The following is a 16,213-nucleotide window of genomic DNA, read 5'->3' as shown; positions in this document are numbered from 1 at the left end:
CATCCATCAGCTGCCTCCTGCACACCTCCTACTAGGGATGTGCCTGCAACCAAGGCACATGCCCTTGACCGGAACCGAACCTGGGACCTTGCAGTCCGCAGGCTGACGCTCTATCCACTGAGCCAAACCAGCCAGGGCGGTGTCAACGTTCTTTACCCCTAGAACCCCTTCTCACACCTGGGGCTGAGGATGCTGCATTCTAAAGCAGAGCCACCGCCTCCCCACCAAGGGCGGAACCAAGGGGCGCGGGCCGGCGTTTCCAGCCGGATGCCGAGGGCGGGACGCTGAGGAAGGGACACTGAGGGCCGGAAACTGAGAGCGGGACTCTGAGGGCGGGACGCTGAGGGCCGGAAGCTGAGGGCGGGACTCTGAGGGCGTGACGCTGAGGGCGGGACTCCAGTCCGCCGCCACAGGTCTCCCTGGCGGGTCCTGTCCCGCCATGAAGTTTCGCGCCAAGATTGCGGACGCAGCCTGTCTCAACCACTTCACGCGTGAGCGGGTCGCGGCCGCCCGGGGGTGTGGAGGGAGCGAGGGGAGGGCGGGCCGACGGCGGAGGGGCGCGCGGAGGGCTTCCCTGGAGCTGAGAGGCGCGGGGCTGAGGGGCTGGGGGCGCGGAGCTGAGGGGCTGGGGCTGGGGGCGCGGAGCTGAGGGGCTGGGGCTGAGGGGCTGGTGGCTGAGGAATTGGGGCGCTGAGCTGAGGGGCTACGGCTGAGGGGCTGGGGGCGCGGAGCTGAGGGGCTGGGGCTGAGGGGCTGGTGGCTGAGGAATTGGGGCGCTGAGCTGAGGGGCTACGGCTGAGGGGCTGGGGGCGCGGAGCTGAGGGGCTGGGGGCGCGGAGCTGAGGGGCTACGGCTGAGGGGCTGGGGGCGCGGAGCTGAGGGGCTACGGCTGAGGGGCTGGGGGCGCGGAGCTGAGGGGCTACGGCTGAGGGGCTGGGGGCGCGGAGCTGAGGGGCTGGGGGCGCGGAACTGAGGGGCTGAGGGGGGCGGGGCTAGGGCTGAGGGGCTGAGGGGGCGGGGCTGGGGGCGGCCGTGGGCGGCCGTGGGCAGTGGGGCCCCAGCTGGTTTGGGGCCGGACTGGTCCCGGGGCGGCCCTAACCTGGCACAGGCGGTTCTTGGGGGCCGAGCTGCTGCCCTGGGAGCCTCGGTGTCCTCACCCCACCCACGTGCGCCTGGGCCGCGCCGGCCTCCAGGCCCCGCACGTGACCCGCGCCCCCCGCAGGCGTCAGCTGCATGGTGGCCAAGCTCGCCCGCACCTGCACCCTGCGCATCCGCCCGCACGCGCTCAACTTCATCCTGGCCGACCCAGCGGGCGGCGGCGTCAGCATGTGGTGCGAGCTGCCCCAGGTGAGCCGCCCCTCCCGCCTCCGCCTCCGCCTCCCTCCCCGGCCGGGCCCCTGACCCCGCGCCGCCCCCAGGAGAACTTCTTCAGCGAGTTCCAGATGGAAGGCGTCTCCGAGGACAACAATGCCATCTACGTGGAGCTCGCGGCCGAGAACCTCTCCCGCGCCCTGAAAACCGCGCAGAACGCCCGGGCCTTGAAGGTCAAGCTGACCAACAAGCACTTCCCCTGCCTGACGGTGTCCATAGAGCTGGTGAGGAGGGGCCCCGCTGGGCAGTGGCCGCAGCAGGGGTGGGGGGTCATGGCAGCGGGGCCGCAGGGCAGGTGCCCCCGTGACCTGCACACCGTGCGTGCGGTGGCGATGGCTCCGTGGGAACGGAGAGCACCCACCTGCGTGGCCGGCAGGCTTCCTCCGCCCCTCAGGCCCGCTGGTTCCTCGCAGGTGTCTGTGTCGAGCAGCAGCCGCATGGTGACCCACGACATCCCCGTGAAGGTCATTCCCAGGAAGCTGTGGAGGAACCTGCAGGAGCCCACAGTCCCAGACGCTGATGTGAGTGATGGCAGCCCCGTGGCTCCCCGGTGTCCAGCGGCGTCATTAGTTCCCCGCTGTCAGCACGGGCTTTGCCGTCTGGTCTGCTGGTTGGAAAGGATGCTCCTTTCTGAAGGCTGCTCCAGGAGGAAGGGGGCCTGTGCCTGGGGTTGTTCCCGTAAGACCCTCAGTCAGCCCGGCGTGGCAGGAATGCCGGTGGAGAGGGAATGTCCACCCAGGGACGGCCGTGCAACTAGCCTGCCCTGGAAGCCCTTGGCGTTCCTGCCGGGTGGTGGCCGCGGGCACCGGTGTGGGTCCCAGAGGGACGCTGCCATGTCGGTGAGGAGCGATGTCCGGCCGGTGACAGCCAGCAGGGAGGCCCTTCCGCTCCGCAGACTGGTCCCGGGGCAGGGACTATGGTGATGCCCGGGCTCCTTTGCCTCCCGCTCACACTGACGGAAGGAGGGGGATGGAGAGGGAATTCTAGAGGCCCCTCCTGGGAAGCAGCAGGGCACCAGGCACAGTGGGAACCCTCTGACGCTGGTGCAGGCACTTCCCCCTCGCGTTTTTGGGTGGAAAGGCCTGAGTCTAGGGCATCCCTCAGAGGACCACCGTGTCCCGGGTGCATGAAGGCCTCTAGCTGAAGGCGGGTCCTGGGACCAGAAGTGCCACGGGGACCGGTCGCCGAGGTAACCAGAGGCAGGAGTGAGCTAGTGAAACTCTGATAGTTTTTATTTTCATATTTTAAAAAGAACTTTATTCAGACAGGTTAAAAACCCAGGATTCTGGAGCTTTTAAGCTTCCACGCATTCCAAACCCAGGTAGTGAGCGGGCACCTGCCAGCACTTGCTGTACGGACATTCTCATGCTCTGGTTTTCTCATTGGGCCTGTAGGTGAGCATTTATCTGCCGGTCTTGAAGACGATGAAGAGCGTTGTGGAAAAAATGAAAAATATCAGCAATCAGCTTGTAAGTCACAACTTCTTTAGCAAAGAGCTCTGAAGTGTTTGCTGTGGGCTGCACGCCTGCCCGAGGTGTGGGTGCCCTGGCACTCAGCATGCGGGGTCCCCTCATTGCGGTGGTTGAGAGCTACAGCTTCCCAGGTGCCCTGAGGAACCTGCCCGAGTGTCTCCAGGGGCTCCCTGGGGAGAGTGTCCACATCGGCCTCCTGCCTGTGTTTATACTCACAGTAGTTCCGGGAGCCGGTCCATCCTTTCTGTTTCAAGGGACCTGGCATATATGGCATACTGTTCTTAATATGTTTGCTCACCTTCTTGGCACCATGTTTTAACCAAGGTCACCTCTCTGAGAAAGGTTGTTTCCCCAGGTAGGGATTTTCCCCTGAAGTTAGGGAGGGAATAAAACCCCTTAACTAAGTGCCAGGCGGGTAATTAATCACTTTAACTACGAACAATCAGGCTTAGGCTACATAATCTTTACTCCCTGGAATGGAGATTAGAAATGCCCTAACCTTTGGAATAGAGATTGATAGGATTGGAATCAACTGGTATAAATACAGATGTAACAAGACAACAGGACACAGAACCTACACAGAACCTAGACACAGAACCTAGAGACAGAACATGGCAAAAGACCCTGGACAGAAACTGGCCACCGAACCTAGAGACAGAACCTAGCGAGAGAACCTGGCTGAAGAACCTAGAGACAGAACCTGGCTACGGAACCTGGATAGAACATGGCAAGAGAACCTGACTAGAACCTGGTGACTGAACCTGGCTGGAGAACCTGGACAGAACCTGGCTGGAGAACCTAGCGAGGGAACATGGCTACAGAACCTGGCTGGAGAACCTGGAGAACCCGGCTACAGAACCTGGCTGGAGAACCTAGTGAGAGAACCGAACCAGAACTTCGCTGGAGATCCTGACCAGAACTTGGCTAGAGATACTGGCTAGGCTGCTGATCAACTGAACGCTGTCTCTGTCATTCCTTCCTCGCCGACTCCGTCCACACCTTTGGGGACCCCTGGACCTGCTGGGGCTGGACCCCGGCACAGTAGATTTGACACGCTCAGCCGCTCTGGCTTCCCTCCCTTACGCTAGGAAAGACATTGCACATCTGCTAACGTCTGTGTTTTATGAGGTGCTGGTTTTGGCAGTGAGTTGAGTGTCCTGTGAGGCCAGGCCACAACGTCTCACTCTAAGAGCTCTCATGCCAAGTAGATGGCACGTGGCTGTTCTGTCTTTGTGGCGCCCACTGTGCAGCGGGACATGGCACCGCGGGGCAGCCGGGCCTTGTGTGGAGGAGCCTCAGTGTCAGCTGGTCCTCCTGAATTCTTCCTCCATTCAACCAAGCGCCTGTCATGTGTCCTTGAAGCTTTTAAAAACCACTGCCCACCTGATGCAGCATAAACTTTGGATTTTCACCCTCTGCCAGTCCTCATCCTTGTCACATGGCCACACCCTCCCTGCAGGACCACCCTCAAGGTGCGCCCTTCCCCCAGTGCCAGCTCTTTCCCGGTTCTGTCTGCCCATATCGCCCTGGAAAGCACTTAGCTCCCAGGCTTCTCCCGTTGCCAGGGGTCCTTCCGACCCTCCTCTGAGCCGCTCGGTGTTGCCTGGTAAGTTCCCTGCTGGTGTCTCAGGACCCTGCCCACCTGCTGGCTCCTGGGAAAGGGAACTGTCTCAGCATCCAGGCCCCTGTGGGACTGCACTCAGTGGGCCATTCGCGTGCTGGCCGGTCCTGGAGTGAAGGTTGGCTTTTTAGAGCTCTTTGGAATTGCAGAGGTTTTCTGAAACCTGGAAAAGGTTCATGGGCCATTTCATCTCTACAGTTGTGTCCAGTTAAGAGTAATTTTCTTTCATGGCTTAGTCTCAGAGCTCATTTAATTGACAATTGGCTTCGGGCGAAGCAGTGAGAGCTGTGCTGACATGTGCTCCCGTGCCTGCCTACCGTTGGGCTGTCGTCAGCCTGGGAGCTTCCTCTGGGGATGCCCTGGGGGCCCCGGGAGAGCTTCCAAGCCTGAGGGAGGCAGGGCAGCCGTCTAAGGACCCGTGATTCTCTGTGCAGGGCTGAGCCAGCAGGAGCCACAATAGAGGCCCGGAGCACTCGGAGCCTCCCCTGCGGGACCTCTGAGCTCGCTCCCTCGTTCCCTCGTTCCCTCCCCTCATAACCCAGGGTGCCGTCCCCTTCCCTGTGACTTCTCCCCTCCCGGCGTTTCTCCTGAGGGAGCCAGCCTCCCAGGCCTCGCCCACCAGCCTCTACCTGTTCACCTGTCCCTGCCGAGGTCTCTGCTCTGAGGGCTCCTCCCTGCGGGGTGTTCCGAGGCCCTGTCCTCTGGCCTGTCTTCTCTCTGTTGCCATGCCATGCGGGTCCTGGTGCTGTCAGGAGGGAGCTGGGGGTTTGTAGGCTCCCTCGTCACCTGGTATGGAAGTTGATGTTTGTGGTGTATTTTTACTTTATTTTTTTTTTTTTTTGCTTTCTTTTTCTTTTTTAAGACTTTGTGAAATACTCCACTTGCAGATTATTGAAGCAAATCTCAATGGAGACTTGAACCTGAAAATAGAGTCGGAACTAGTGTGCGTTACAACTCATTTTAAAGATCTTGGGAATCCGCCATCAGGTAGGTTTTCTGGTAGATTGTGTTTTGCTTCTGAAAAGTTGTTTCACACCTTACTGATGCCTCTGAATGAACGGGAAGAGGGTGAAATTCGGGAGACTGTTTTATGCTTGGGGAGACAGGCGACAGGCTGGCTTACGTGCTGCTGGGATGCACAGTGGCGTGGAGAGACAGGCCTCCTGGGCATGAGTGTGCCTGGCTGGAGGGTGGGCTCGGTCTGGAAACGTGGCGCCATCCCCGCTCTTAAGTCCCTGTTTCTGCGACTAAAGATGAAAAGTTCCCACCTGGAGCACAGTTGGAAGGTAGATGACGTTTCTCCTTTCCTCCTCCTTGGGTCTCTAACACTTAGAGGACTAGATGAGCAAATGCAGACTTTTCTCAGGTGAGCAGATTGCCTGTCTCCTGCGAGGTGATAGGCCATGGAATCAGTTCAGTGAGTGGTGAGCACGGCTGATGGATGGATTGGAGGCCTGTGCTGCAGTCACAGTGTGGGTGGGGTGGGTGGAGGGACAGAGGCCAAGGACCTGGGGAATGCGTTTGCTAGTGACCTGAAACCCTTTCAGTCACGCCTGTGTCCCAAACAGTTATGCTGGGCCCTTCCACTTTCAGAATTGGTATGTCTCACCCCAGGGTTGCTGTGCACATTTTAGCATCGCTCTGGGGCTGGGCCTTCACAGTGGAGGGGTGCTGTGGGGAGAGTGAGGCCCATGTGGTCAAAGCTTTGGTAATGCTGAGGGAGAGGACTTACTCTGGTCTCCCTCATTGTGTTCGTTTTAATGAACAAGAAAGAGGGTTTTCTTACCTTGATGCTTTCCATAGTTGAAAGGACTCTTTCCGCTCTGGAATGAGAGGCCTTGATTAGCTGTCCATAAGCGTACGAAGCATTAACTATACACGTGTACTAAGGGATGCCATCTTCTTTGACCTAAAGGGGGAGATTGGGTCATGTTTCAAGGCCCTGGAAATGAAGATTTCCTGGAAATTGACATAGTATTTCAGAGTCAGGATTTAATAAGTTCTTGCTTAACAAAGGGCCCTATCTCCATCTCGCACTATTTGTCCAGTATGCTAACATCAGGGTAACACAGCTCATTTATTTAAGCAAACAGTCTGCTTTTACATCTATCTGTTCCTGTCATTTTAGCCTCTGAAAACGAGTCTGAGGACCGCAGCCCAGAGCAGATGGCGGAGGTGCAGGTGGACATCCGGAAGTTCCTGCAGTTTCTTGCTGGACAACAAGTGAATCCCACAAGGGGCGTCTGCAGTGAGTGTGCCTGTGATTGTTTTCATAGTTCACACGCTTGAGTCACCTGTGGTCTCTCAGCTGGTTTGTGGTCTCGTAATGCATGGCGGCTGGGTCACGTGGCCTCTGATTTTCCAGGGCCGGCAGATGATTGGGATTTCCCCGGGTTCAGAGGTAACAGAGGTGGGGCTGTGCTGTCTCACCGGGCATCAGGCATGGTCTCTGCACCCAGAGGGGCTGCGGAAGAATGCGCTGACTGTCTTGTTAATCTGACCTGACATGTGCACAGCCCTGACACCATCTGGCTTGGATTTAGGTTCCCCTCACGATGCCTAGGTTTCTTCCTGTGTCTCAAGCTGACGTCTGTGTCCTCTTGACCCCTCCCTTGGCTCTGGTCGGCCAGTCCTCAGCAGCTCACCTGCCTGAGCACACGCTCCTTCCCTGCCTGAGCACACGCTCCTAACCTGCCTGAGCACACGCTCCTTCCCTGCCTGAGCACACGCTCCTTCCCTGCCTGAGCACACGCTCCTTCCCTGCCTGAGCACACGCCCCTTCCCTGCCTGAGCACAGGCCCCTTCCCTGCCAGAGCACAGGCCCCTTCCCTGCCAGAGCACACGCTCCTTCCCTACCTGAGCACACGCTCCTTCCCTACCTGAGCACACGCTCCTTCCCTACCTGAGCACACACTCACTCCCTGTACCTGAGCACACGCTCCTTCCCTACCTGAGCCCACGCTCCTTCCCTACCTGAGCACACGCTCCTTCCCTACCTGAGCACACGCTCACTCCCTGTACCTGAGCACACGCTCCTTCCCTACCTGAGCACACGCTCACTCCCTGTACCTGAGCACACGCTCCTTCCCTACCTGAGCACACGCTCCTTCCCTACCTGAGCACACGCTCACTCCCTGTACCTGAGCACACGCTCCTTCCCTACCTGAGCAGACGCTCATTCCCTGTACCTGAGCACACGCTCCTTCCCTACCTGAGCACACGCTCCTTCCCTACCTGAGCACACACTCACTCCCTGTACCTGAGCACACGCTCGTTCCCTGTACCTGAGGAAGGGCTCACTTGTCTCCTTGCTGCTGATATCACAGTCCCTGAGAGGAGACTTACTTTGCTTGGAAGTGCTTCTGTCTTCCACGTCCTGTGGTCATGGGTCCTGGCTGCTGGGTCCTCTCGCTCTGCCATCACTCCTCGTCTGGGGCGCTCCATCTGCCCTGTGCCTCTGCCTGAAGTTTGCCCTGTACCTGGCGGTGCCTGACCTCGCCTTTGCAGACCATCCCTGTGGGGACTGGGCGTTCCTGGAGCAGACGTCGTCTTCAGTGGGTCCTGGATTCAGGGAGCAGCCCTGTGCGCAGAGGCTCCATAGTGATGGGTGTTTTCTGTCCCCAGATATCGTGAGTCACAAGATGGTGCACTTTGACCTGCTCCACGAGGACGTGTCCCTCCAGTACTTCATCCCGGCCTTGTCCTAGCACTGCCAACTGCACGGAGCCCGGAGACCATTGCCATGACCCGGAGAGGCACGGGGTGATGTGCTCAGTCATTTGTCAATATGTCTTCACAGCAGCACAAATTCTGTACATTTCCCTTATTTTTCCCTCCATGATAATTTAACTAGAAATTAAATTAATGAAATAGTTGAATAAACATGTTACTTCATATTATTGTAACTGGGCAATCAATGGGTCTGCACTGCCTGTCACTACTTGAGCCAATAAAGCAGAGACAGGTTTGAATCATATATGAGCATTTATTCCAGTCCTGCTGACAGTATGGGAGAGCAGCAGGTCATCCACAAAAATCTGCTCTGCCCCCACCATAAGCCAGCTGCTTATATTGGGTGGAAGGATGAAGATTACCGTGATTGTTTCATTCTGATTAAAGAGGGCACATTCTAATCTGGCTGGGAGTTGCACTTCATGGGGAAGTAGGCAAAAGGTATGCCAAATGAGCAGTTCACAGGTAATGTAGGCTGGAGATTTGCAAAGGCCTGCGGGTATGCAAAGGCTGGGAGTATGCAAAGGGCTGTTAGCTCTGTTTTCTGCAACAAGGTTGTTAATCTTTCCATGATAATAGGCAGCTCTGGGATGGGGAGGAGGGGCCGTATTTCCAGGTGAGCTCCCAGGTAATGAAGTGCAACTCCCAGCCAGATTAGAATGTGCCCTCTTTAATCAGAATGAAACAATCACGGTTAACAGAGCATGATTAATCTTTCTTAAACTTATAGCTGGTCCCCAGTATTCTATTTATGTCCCTATCATTTCCCCATTGCTATTTTTACCATCTCATATCTATGAGATTTGTTTTAGATGAAAAATCTCATCCTGCCAGACTGCATTTGCTTCTGCCTCGATAGCAGTTCTTGGGGATGGAATGCAGGGTCTCAAAATAGGAAGAGATTGAATACAGCAGTAAGCTATCAGACTACAAAAAATAAACAGGAGAAAAATTTAAGAGAATTCCCACATCCCAAACAGGTTAGGTAGCCAGGAAGTTAGGTTGATGAAGTCAAATCCATAAAAAACAAAACAAACCTTGTGTTTTACTTTGGAGATGGTTTCCCTAATTTGTTGAATGTTGTTTTCTATCTAGAATTGTCAGAAAGATTAAGACAGCACAGTCCTTTAAATTCCTCACAATCATGTTATGCCGCAACAGTAAGTAATCTTGCTGCCCAATTCTTTAGAACTGTGTCCCTCACCTGGCTCAGCTCTTGATTTATCCCCTGTATAGCCCTGGAAGTGGCATTCAGCGCTTTGACCCTGCTACAGGCTAGCCGGGTCACTTCTACATTAAGGGGCCTACCATTACTGGCACAACAAAGATGGTTAAAGCAATAGTCAGCAGGGCTCCACCGGGGGAGGTGATCATTGCAGTCTAGTGCAACGGCCGTGAGAAGGTCTCTTCTGGTTCGGACCCTGTTATGTTTCTGGGGCATAAAGACTAGTTGTGCTAAGGAACAAGGCCCCTCGGTGCTTTTGGCAGGGATATATGAGTAAACAGTCACCCTACATATCAGAAACCAGCCAGCCGGCAGCTTAGTATGTCCATTACTATAAGGGAGGGTGAAATGATCAGACCAAGTCATACTGTAGTTATTAATACTGAAAGACAATAACTAGGACACCCAGTAAAAGACATCCCACACAGGAAGCCACTGCAGCAACTTTTAAAGAAAACATCCCTGCACCCTTTTCCCAGACAGTGGGTCCCAACACATAAAAGTCCCCATATGTGACTTTCTTCCCAAAATGAATAGAGTAATTTTTACATATTAGCAATAGTCCCACTAGGCAAAATGTAAAGGTCCGTCTGCATAGGTTCCTCCACAGCCAGCGTCAGTGCGGTGGGAGTGGTGAGAAGCATGTTTCAGGGTCCGTCCATTTCTCCGGTTGGCCCATCGTCCTTGCTCTGCTCATTCTGTCTAACTGCCCACCACACCCCCCACAAGGATCTGGGCTCTGAAATCTTTCATGGGGAAGGGGCCTAGAGTCTCTTCTGAAACTGCTTCATGTTGAGGAGGAACAAAGTTTTGTTTGAGTCAAGAGATCCTTGCTCTCCGTCAGGACAATGAGGCCTAGGCACAGAAGGAAGTGGCAGTGGTGTCTAGACGTGGTTTCCTTGAGCACAAGTAGGGCTTGTGATCTGGTGGAGACGAACTGTGTTATAAAGTTTAGTATTACTGGGCGAAAGTTAGAATATCAAGAATTACAACAAATAGTCTGGTGAAAGGAAAAAACATTTCAGTTCTAATAATTCCCTATTGAAACACATTTTTCCCCTAAAGTCACCCTCATTTTTATTAAAGAGCCACATTAAGACCAATTTATTTACTGTATTAAGTCTAGTTACAATTTAGCTTGATTGTTTGCATGAACACAATAAAAATAACAATTGATCATATAGACTTTTAAAAAAATGCTTTGTTGGGATCTCATGATTTAGCTTTACTTAGCCCTACAAGGCAAAGAAGCTGAGCCACCTAGCGGCCATCAGGCTTGCCTGCAGTACCTGTAGACTTGGGTGAATTCCAGTGGCTGGTGCCTTCGTGGGAGAGCAAGGAAGGTCCCCTGAGTGAGAACTCTCAGCAGCTGCTGGGACGTTCCTGCAATCCTTGCCACGGGTTCCCCCTGCCGCCAGCAGGGGGCTCCCCAGAGTGGGATGAGGCCCATCGTTAACAAACCAAAAAACAAAAGACCCAAAACAACAACAGAGACACTCTGTACAATATTTACAGGCGCGCACAACCTACAGACAAGAGCTCACCATGCTCCTTGTCTGTCCAGCCACGGAAACCTCAGGATGCCTGGCATAGAAACAACCACTGAAGCAGAGCAGTGTCTCGTACCAGAGTGGGTCAGACTAAGGGCTCCAAGACCAGGCAAGGACCACCGGAGGTCTCTTGCCACCCAGCTGATCAGGCTCGCCCAGACGAGAGGCAGTAAAATACCCTCGGCGCCATGCACAGGCCTTACAAAGAAGTGCAGAGAGGCAGCAACTGCGTCTCCTGCTGTACAAACGCGCTTGATTCCTCCTCCTGTCATACAAACACGCTTGATCCAACTTAGGTCTTAGGTGAGACGGGATTGCTGAGGCTGCAGCTGGGACTCAAAACAGGACAATACCTGGCAGTGCTGCAAATAAGAGTCCAGGCCTCAGCCCCAGGAAACCCCATTCCAGGCACTGGGATTCCCAGTACCCACCCCAGAGGAGTCCCTCGCTTACGTCCCTTCGTGGTTGCCAGAATGTGTAAGCAGACAATCAATGGGTCCACGCTGTCTCACGACTTGAGCCAATTCAGCAGAGACAGGGTTGAGTCATATGAGCGTTTATCCCAATACTGCCGGCAGCGGGGAGAGCAGCAGGTCACCCACAAACATCTGCTCTGCCTCCACCATAAGCCAGCTGCTTATACTGGGCAGAAGGATGAAGATTACACGGGAAAGTAGGCAAAAGGTATGCCAAATGGGCAGTTCACAGGTAATGCAGGCTGGAGATTTGCAAAGGCCTGCAGGTATACAAAGGCTGGGAGTATGCAAAGGCTGGGGGTTTGCAAAGGGCTGTCTGGCTCTGGTTTCTGCAACAAGGTTGTTAATCTTCCCATGATGACAGGCAGCTCCCGGATGAGGCGGTTGGGCTGCATTTCCAGGTGAGCTCCCAGGTACCGAGTGCAACTCCCAGGAGGTTAGAATGTGCATCCTTTAATCAGAATAAAACAATCACGGGTAACAGAGCAGGATTAATATTTCTTACAATTATAGCTGGTCCCCAAATACTCTATTTCTGCCCCTATCATTACTTCTTTGTTCTCATGTCTGTTTTGTTTTGCTGTTAAGAAATTGAAAGGGAATTATCCATCCAGACTTTACACAGGCCTTTTATTGGAGCTGCGAGCCCTCCTGTACCAACAACTGCTGACATGGCGCTTCTTCCCAGGCACTGTCTCCAGCTCAGCGAGGTGTGGCCACAGGCCCGGCAGGACCCACCTGAGCACTTCTGCGCCCTGGGCTCCCCTGTCTGCCGGCCTCTGTCCCTGGGAGCCCGTGGCGGCCCTTCTGCCCCCAGGCTGCTGCTGAAGGTGCGTTAACAGTGGAGGAGCCTCTTCCCCTGCATCACTCAAAGCGGCCCTTCTGTTCTTCCCTCAAGAACTAGCAGGTGCCTCCCTCCGCGGTGCCGTCCGGGGAGGACAGGCAGGCAGCGCAGCCGCGCTCGGGGTTTGCCCTGCGGCTCCTTTACTTGGCAGGTCCGGTGAAGGGCTCTCCCGGCCAGTGGCAGGGATGGGATCAGGACCCAGAATTCTGTCTCATGTGTAGCCCTTTCCATCACTGTGGCTAAGTGGCTGGGATAATGAGTAATACATGTCAAAGTTAACACCCACCAATCATTTTAGGAACCTGGAAAGCATCTTAGTTTCAAATCTGCTGTGGTGAAGCTGGTTTCCATGCAATTTTTACAACATCCTAAGCCAGCTGTCATTCCTCTCTGCTTGGCATGCTGTCGACTAAGTGATACCCATCTGGGGATGTCAGGGATGGCGGCCCCAGAGGTGGCAGGAGGAGCAGCAGGAGGTGATGGCTGTGCCTGCCCACCCCCCCGTCCACCCCCCCCCCAGCCCTGGCTCCACTGCGTCAACGCCTACAGCACACGGTCCTGTGAGTCAGGAATGTGAGGTCAGTGTCTGGTGACTCTCCTGTCTTGAGGACATGGGACCCTCCATTTTGGATGTGTGGGATCCAGGGGTGGCTCCAGCTTGGCCCTGAGGTGTCGAGGGGCCATCTGTGGATGTGGGCTGGTCCTGAACCCCGCACAGCAGACACTGTGCTGGACTTGCATCACGTGGTGAGATGACCCAGATGGCAAAGACTTCCAGAGGATTCTGTCCTGTCTTAAGACATCAGGTATTGCTACTGAATAATGTTGGTTTTGTGTGTTGTTTTTTAAAATATAATTTTATTGATTTCAGAGAGGAAGGAAGAAGGAGAAAGAGATAGAAACATCAATGATGAGAGAGAATCATTGATGGGCTGCCTCCTGCATGCCCCCTGCTGGGGGTCGAGCCTGCAACCCCGGGGAATGTGCCCCAACCAGGAATTGAACCCTGACCTCCTGGTTCATAGGTCAACACTCAGCCACTGAACCACACCAGCTGGGCTGAATAATGTTTTTATTCCCTGTGGCTTTAGGGGAAAGTACTCCCAAGAAGAGGACGAAGGATGAGAGCCAGGCTGGTGGGGGTGAGCGTGGGCTGAAGTGACACAGATGAGCAGACACTAAAAACTTCTCCTGAGTGTGTGCCACGCTCCCTGCACTAATGCACTGGGACGAGGTGAGGGCAGCGGTGGTCATGGCGACTTCCTGTCCCTGACGCGCCTGAGGGAAATCAAGATGGTCACTAGACCCTGCAGTGCTGAGAGTGGTTGGTGCTGGGACGGTCGCTGTCCCTCAGGTGGCATCGCCACAGGTGTCTTTGCAGAGAGAGGGGGAGGGGCATGGAGGGAGCAGGTGGGGCGGAAGTCATCCCTTCACTCCCAGGGATCAAAGGACCAGGCGCCCTTGGGATGACCGTCAGGGCATTGAACACAGAGCGATGGACGATGGACGTTGCATTTTCTTCTGCAGCCAGTGGGGAGGGGGGAGGGTGTGGAGGACCTGGTGCCATGTGCTCATTCACAGCTATGAGTGCACCAGACAAAGGGCCACTCACAGTCCCGGGGCAGCAGGTTTGTGCGTCCTCTACCTCGGACACTGGCTCTAGGTGTCCTGTGATGGACACAGCACCAGCCGTGTCACCAGCTGTGTCACAGTCACCCCAGGGGGAGAGCAGGTTGACTTTAGTGCAGCTGTGTTGAGCCCCATGGAGGGAGGACGCATAACACCCTCAGGACACTTTGATCTGAGGGAAGCAGCCCTGCGGGTGGGGTGGGGGTGGGGGTGAGGAGTGTTTCTGAGGGAACTCACAGTTGGCTGATTGTCCACAGGTGCTGGCCAGGGGGAGGGTCAAGCCTTTAAGAGCCCTGCCCTCATGGCTTCGCCTGGGCTGTGACGGGGAGGCGGGAGCCATGGAGCCGGGGAGGAGGCTGCTGGTCCCAGCCCTGGCGCTGCTCTGCTTCCTGCTGCCCGGGCCTGGGAGCTGCGCAGAGGAAGGTACGTGGACTCTCACCAGGATCTAGCAATTGCCTCTTGTTTTTGCCTGAGTCCAAGTGGTGACCAAACTGTGCCTGGGCACTGCGCTGCTCCGCGTGCTGGCTGGGGAGGGCTGGGTGCCGGGGAGGGAGGGCTGGGTGCCGGGGAGGGCTGGGTGCCTGGGAGGGCTGGGTGCCTGGGAGGGCTGGGTGTGGGGGAGGGCTGGGTGCTGGGGAGGGCTGTGTGGGGGAGGGAGGGCCGGGTGCGGGGGAGGGCCGGGTGTGGGGGAGGGCTGGGTGCCGGGAGGGCTCTTATCGCTCTCAGGTAGCAATTGTCCTCTGGATCAGTGCCCCTTAAGCACTGTGTCCTATGGAGTCAGGAGGAGCAGAACTGAACACTGGGCATTAAACCTGAAATACAGAACTTGTGGTTAAAAAATCCAAATAGGCTTTTGTTCATCAAGTTAGTGGAGACAAAGGACAGTGGGTAGCTGGGTGCATGCTTTGCTTCCCGGGGCTCCAGGCTCCTGCCAGCGGGGCTTCTGCCCTGCACGGTTCCCCCCCTCACCCCCTTAATCCAGGCCTCAGGGACTCCCGCCCGTCAAGTCCTGGTGAGTCTGATCCTTCCTAAGGAGGAGCTTGGGTGGGGATCTCCTAAAAGGAGCCCTTCTCAAAGCCATTTAACGAATTGCACCAGGAATATTTGTCCTGGAAGTCGCCTCGGAAACAAGGTGACACTGTCCAGCTTCAGGGCAGCTCCTGGTCCTACTGTGCTGATGACCGCGGGGTCAGGCCCCAGCCCCACCCAGTGCCGGCCACCAGGACACTCCAGGGTGACAGTCATTCTGTGTCCGGACCCTGAGCCCTGGACATGTGGCCAGTGTGATGGAGAAACTCACCCTAACCCTAACCTGACTGTTTTAATATGTTTTATTGATCTCAGAGAGGAAGGGAGAGGGAGAGAGAGAGACATCAATGGTGAGGGAATCATTGATCGGCTGCCTCCTGCACACGGGGGATGGAGCCTGTAACCTGGCCATGAGCCCTGACTGGGAATCATACTGTGACCTCCTGGTTCATAGGTTGATGCTTAGCCACTGAGCCACACCAGCGGGGCTTAACCTTATTTATTTTGAATCCAGCTCAGGCAGCTCTGTGGCTGTGGCCAGCATGTGGGCTGGACACACAGCGACAGTTCTCCCTCAGTCGTGGCACCTCTGCTCCTTGTCATCTCGGGTTACGTGTGTGGCCTTGCACACTTCACTCCTGGGGCATGTAGAGTACGTCCGGATCCCCCGGGAGGAAAAGGCAGAGCAGGGTGTCATCCTCTGGTCCCTCTGACCTGTGGGGTGGGGGCCAGCTCAGTGGGCAGGTACTCGGTACCTGGGAGCGCAGCCCATCCTCCTCATCTGGGAGCTGCCTGTTATCATGGAGAGATTAACAACCTTGTTGCAGAAACCAGAGCTGACAGCCCTTTGCAAACCCCCAGCCTGCATTACCTGTGAACTGCCCATTTGGCATACCTTTTGCCTACTTCCCCATGTAATCTTCAGACTGTGTGTAATGCCCTCCTCCAGGTCAGAGGACACCGCAGGCTTCAGAGGGGACTCTGTCTGCAGTGGTCCTTCCTGTAGGCACAGGACATGGACAGGCAGGCACACACTTCCTGAAGGGGCTGGGGTTTACCCCCAACAGACACAGCGGGAAGGAGCCAGAGGGCGGGGGCTATGAGGGGCCAGTCAGCCCAGCACAGACCTTGAGCTCTGCAGGGGCCCGTGCTCTGTTGGCCACTAGCCTGTCAGCGTTTGGGGACAGCAAATCCTGGGAACAGTTCACAGAAACGTGCCTGGGCCCGGAACCCACAGGTTCTCAGCCACCCTCCCTGGACCCTT

General features: G+C 55.9%; 2 protein-coding genes across 2 annotated transcripts in view; both read left to right on the top strand.

Moving 5' to 3' along the window:
* The first annotated feature begins 362 nt into the window (after positions 1-362).
* Positions 363-8,381, top strand: HUS1 (HUS1 checkpoint clamp component). Its single transcript, XM_036327198.1, has 8 exons — positions 363-491; positions 1,223-1,347; positions 1,419-1,595; positions 1,785-1,892; positions 2,766-2,840; positions 5,352-5,451; positions 6,593-6,712; positions 8,089-8,381. The coding sequence occupies exons 1-8, from the start codon at positions 440-442 to the stop codon at positions 8,169-8,171; spliced, it is 840 nt and encodes a 279-aa protein (XP_036183091.1). The 5' UTR covers positions 363-439; the 3' UTR covers positions 8,172-8,381.
* A 3,737-nt stretch (positions 8,382-12,118) lies between these two features.
* The window catches only part of PKD1L1 (polycystin 1 like 1, transient receptor potential channel interacting), a 63,298-nt gene continuing 59,203 nt past the window's right edge, over positions 12,119-16,213 (top strand). Inside the window, exons 1-2 of the mRNA XM_036328974.1 lie at positions 12,119-12,277; positions 14,178-14,343. Coding sequence (XP_036184867.1) covers positions 12,119-12,277; positions 14,178-14,343 — 325 coding nt within the window. The remainder of the gene's footprint in view (positions 12,278-14,177; positions 14,344-16,213) is intronic.

Source organism: Myotis myotis, unplaced genomic scaffold (genome assembly GCF_014108235.1).
Source record: "Myotis myotis isolate mMyoMyo1 unplaced genomic scaffold, mMyoMyo1.p scaffold_m19_p_11, whole genome shotgun sequence".
In the NCBI taxonomy this organism is placed as follows: Eukaryota; Metazoa; Chordata; class Mammalia; order Chiroptera; family Vespertilionidae; genus Myotis; species Myotis myotis.
Note: the sequence above shows the minus strand (reverse complement) of the source record. Positions and strands in the feature narration are given on the sequence as shown.

What these genes read in the sequence shown, in the direction of transcription:
- HUS1 (XM_036327198.1), top strand. Translation starts at nt 440, where the DNA reads ATGAAGTTTCGCGCCAAGATTGCGGACGCAGCCTGTCTCAACCACTTC. An exon ending in TGACGGTGTCCATAGAGCTG is followed by an intron (nt 1,596 to 1,784) that starts GTGAGGAGGGGC and finishes GGTTCCTCGCAG; the next exon opens with GTGTCTGTGTCGAGCAGCAG. An exon ending in AAAATATCAGCAATCAGCTT is followed by an intron (nt 2,841 to 5,351) that starts GTAAGTCACAAC and finishes CTCCACTTGCAG; the next exon opens with ATTATTGAAGCAAATCTCAA.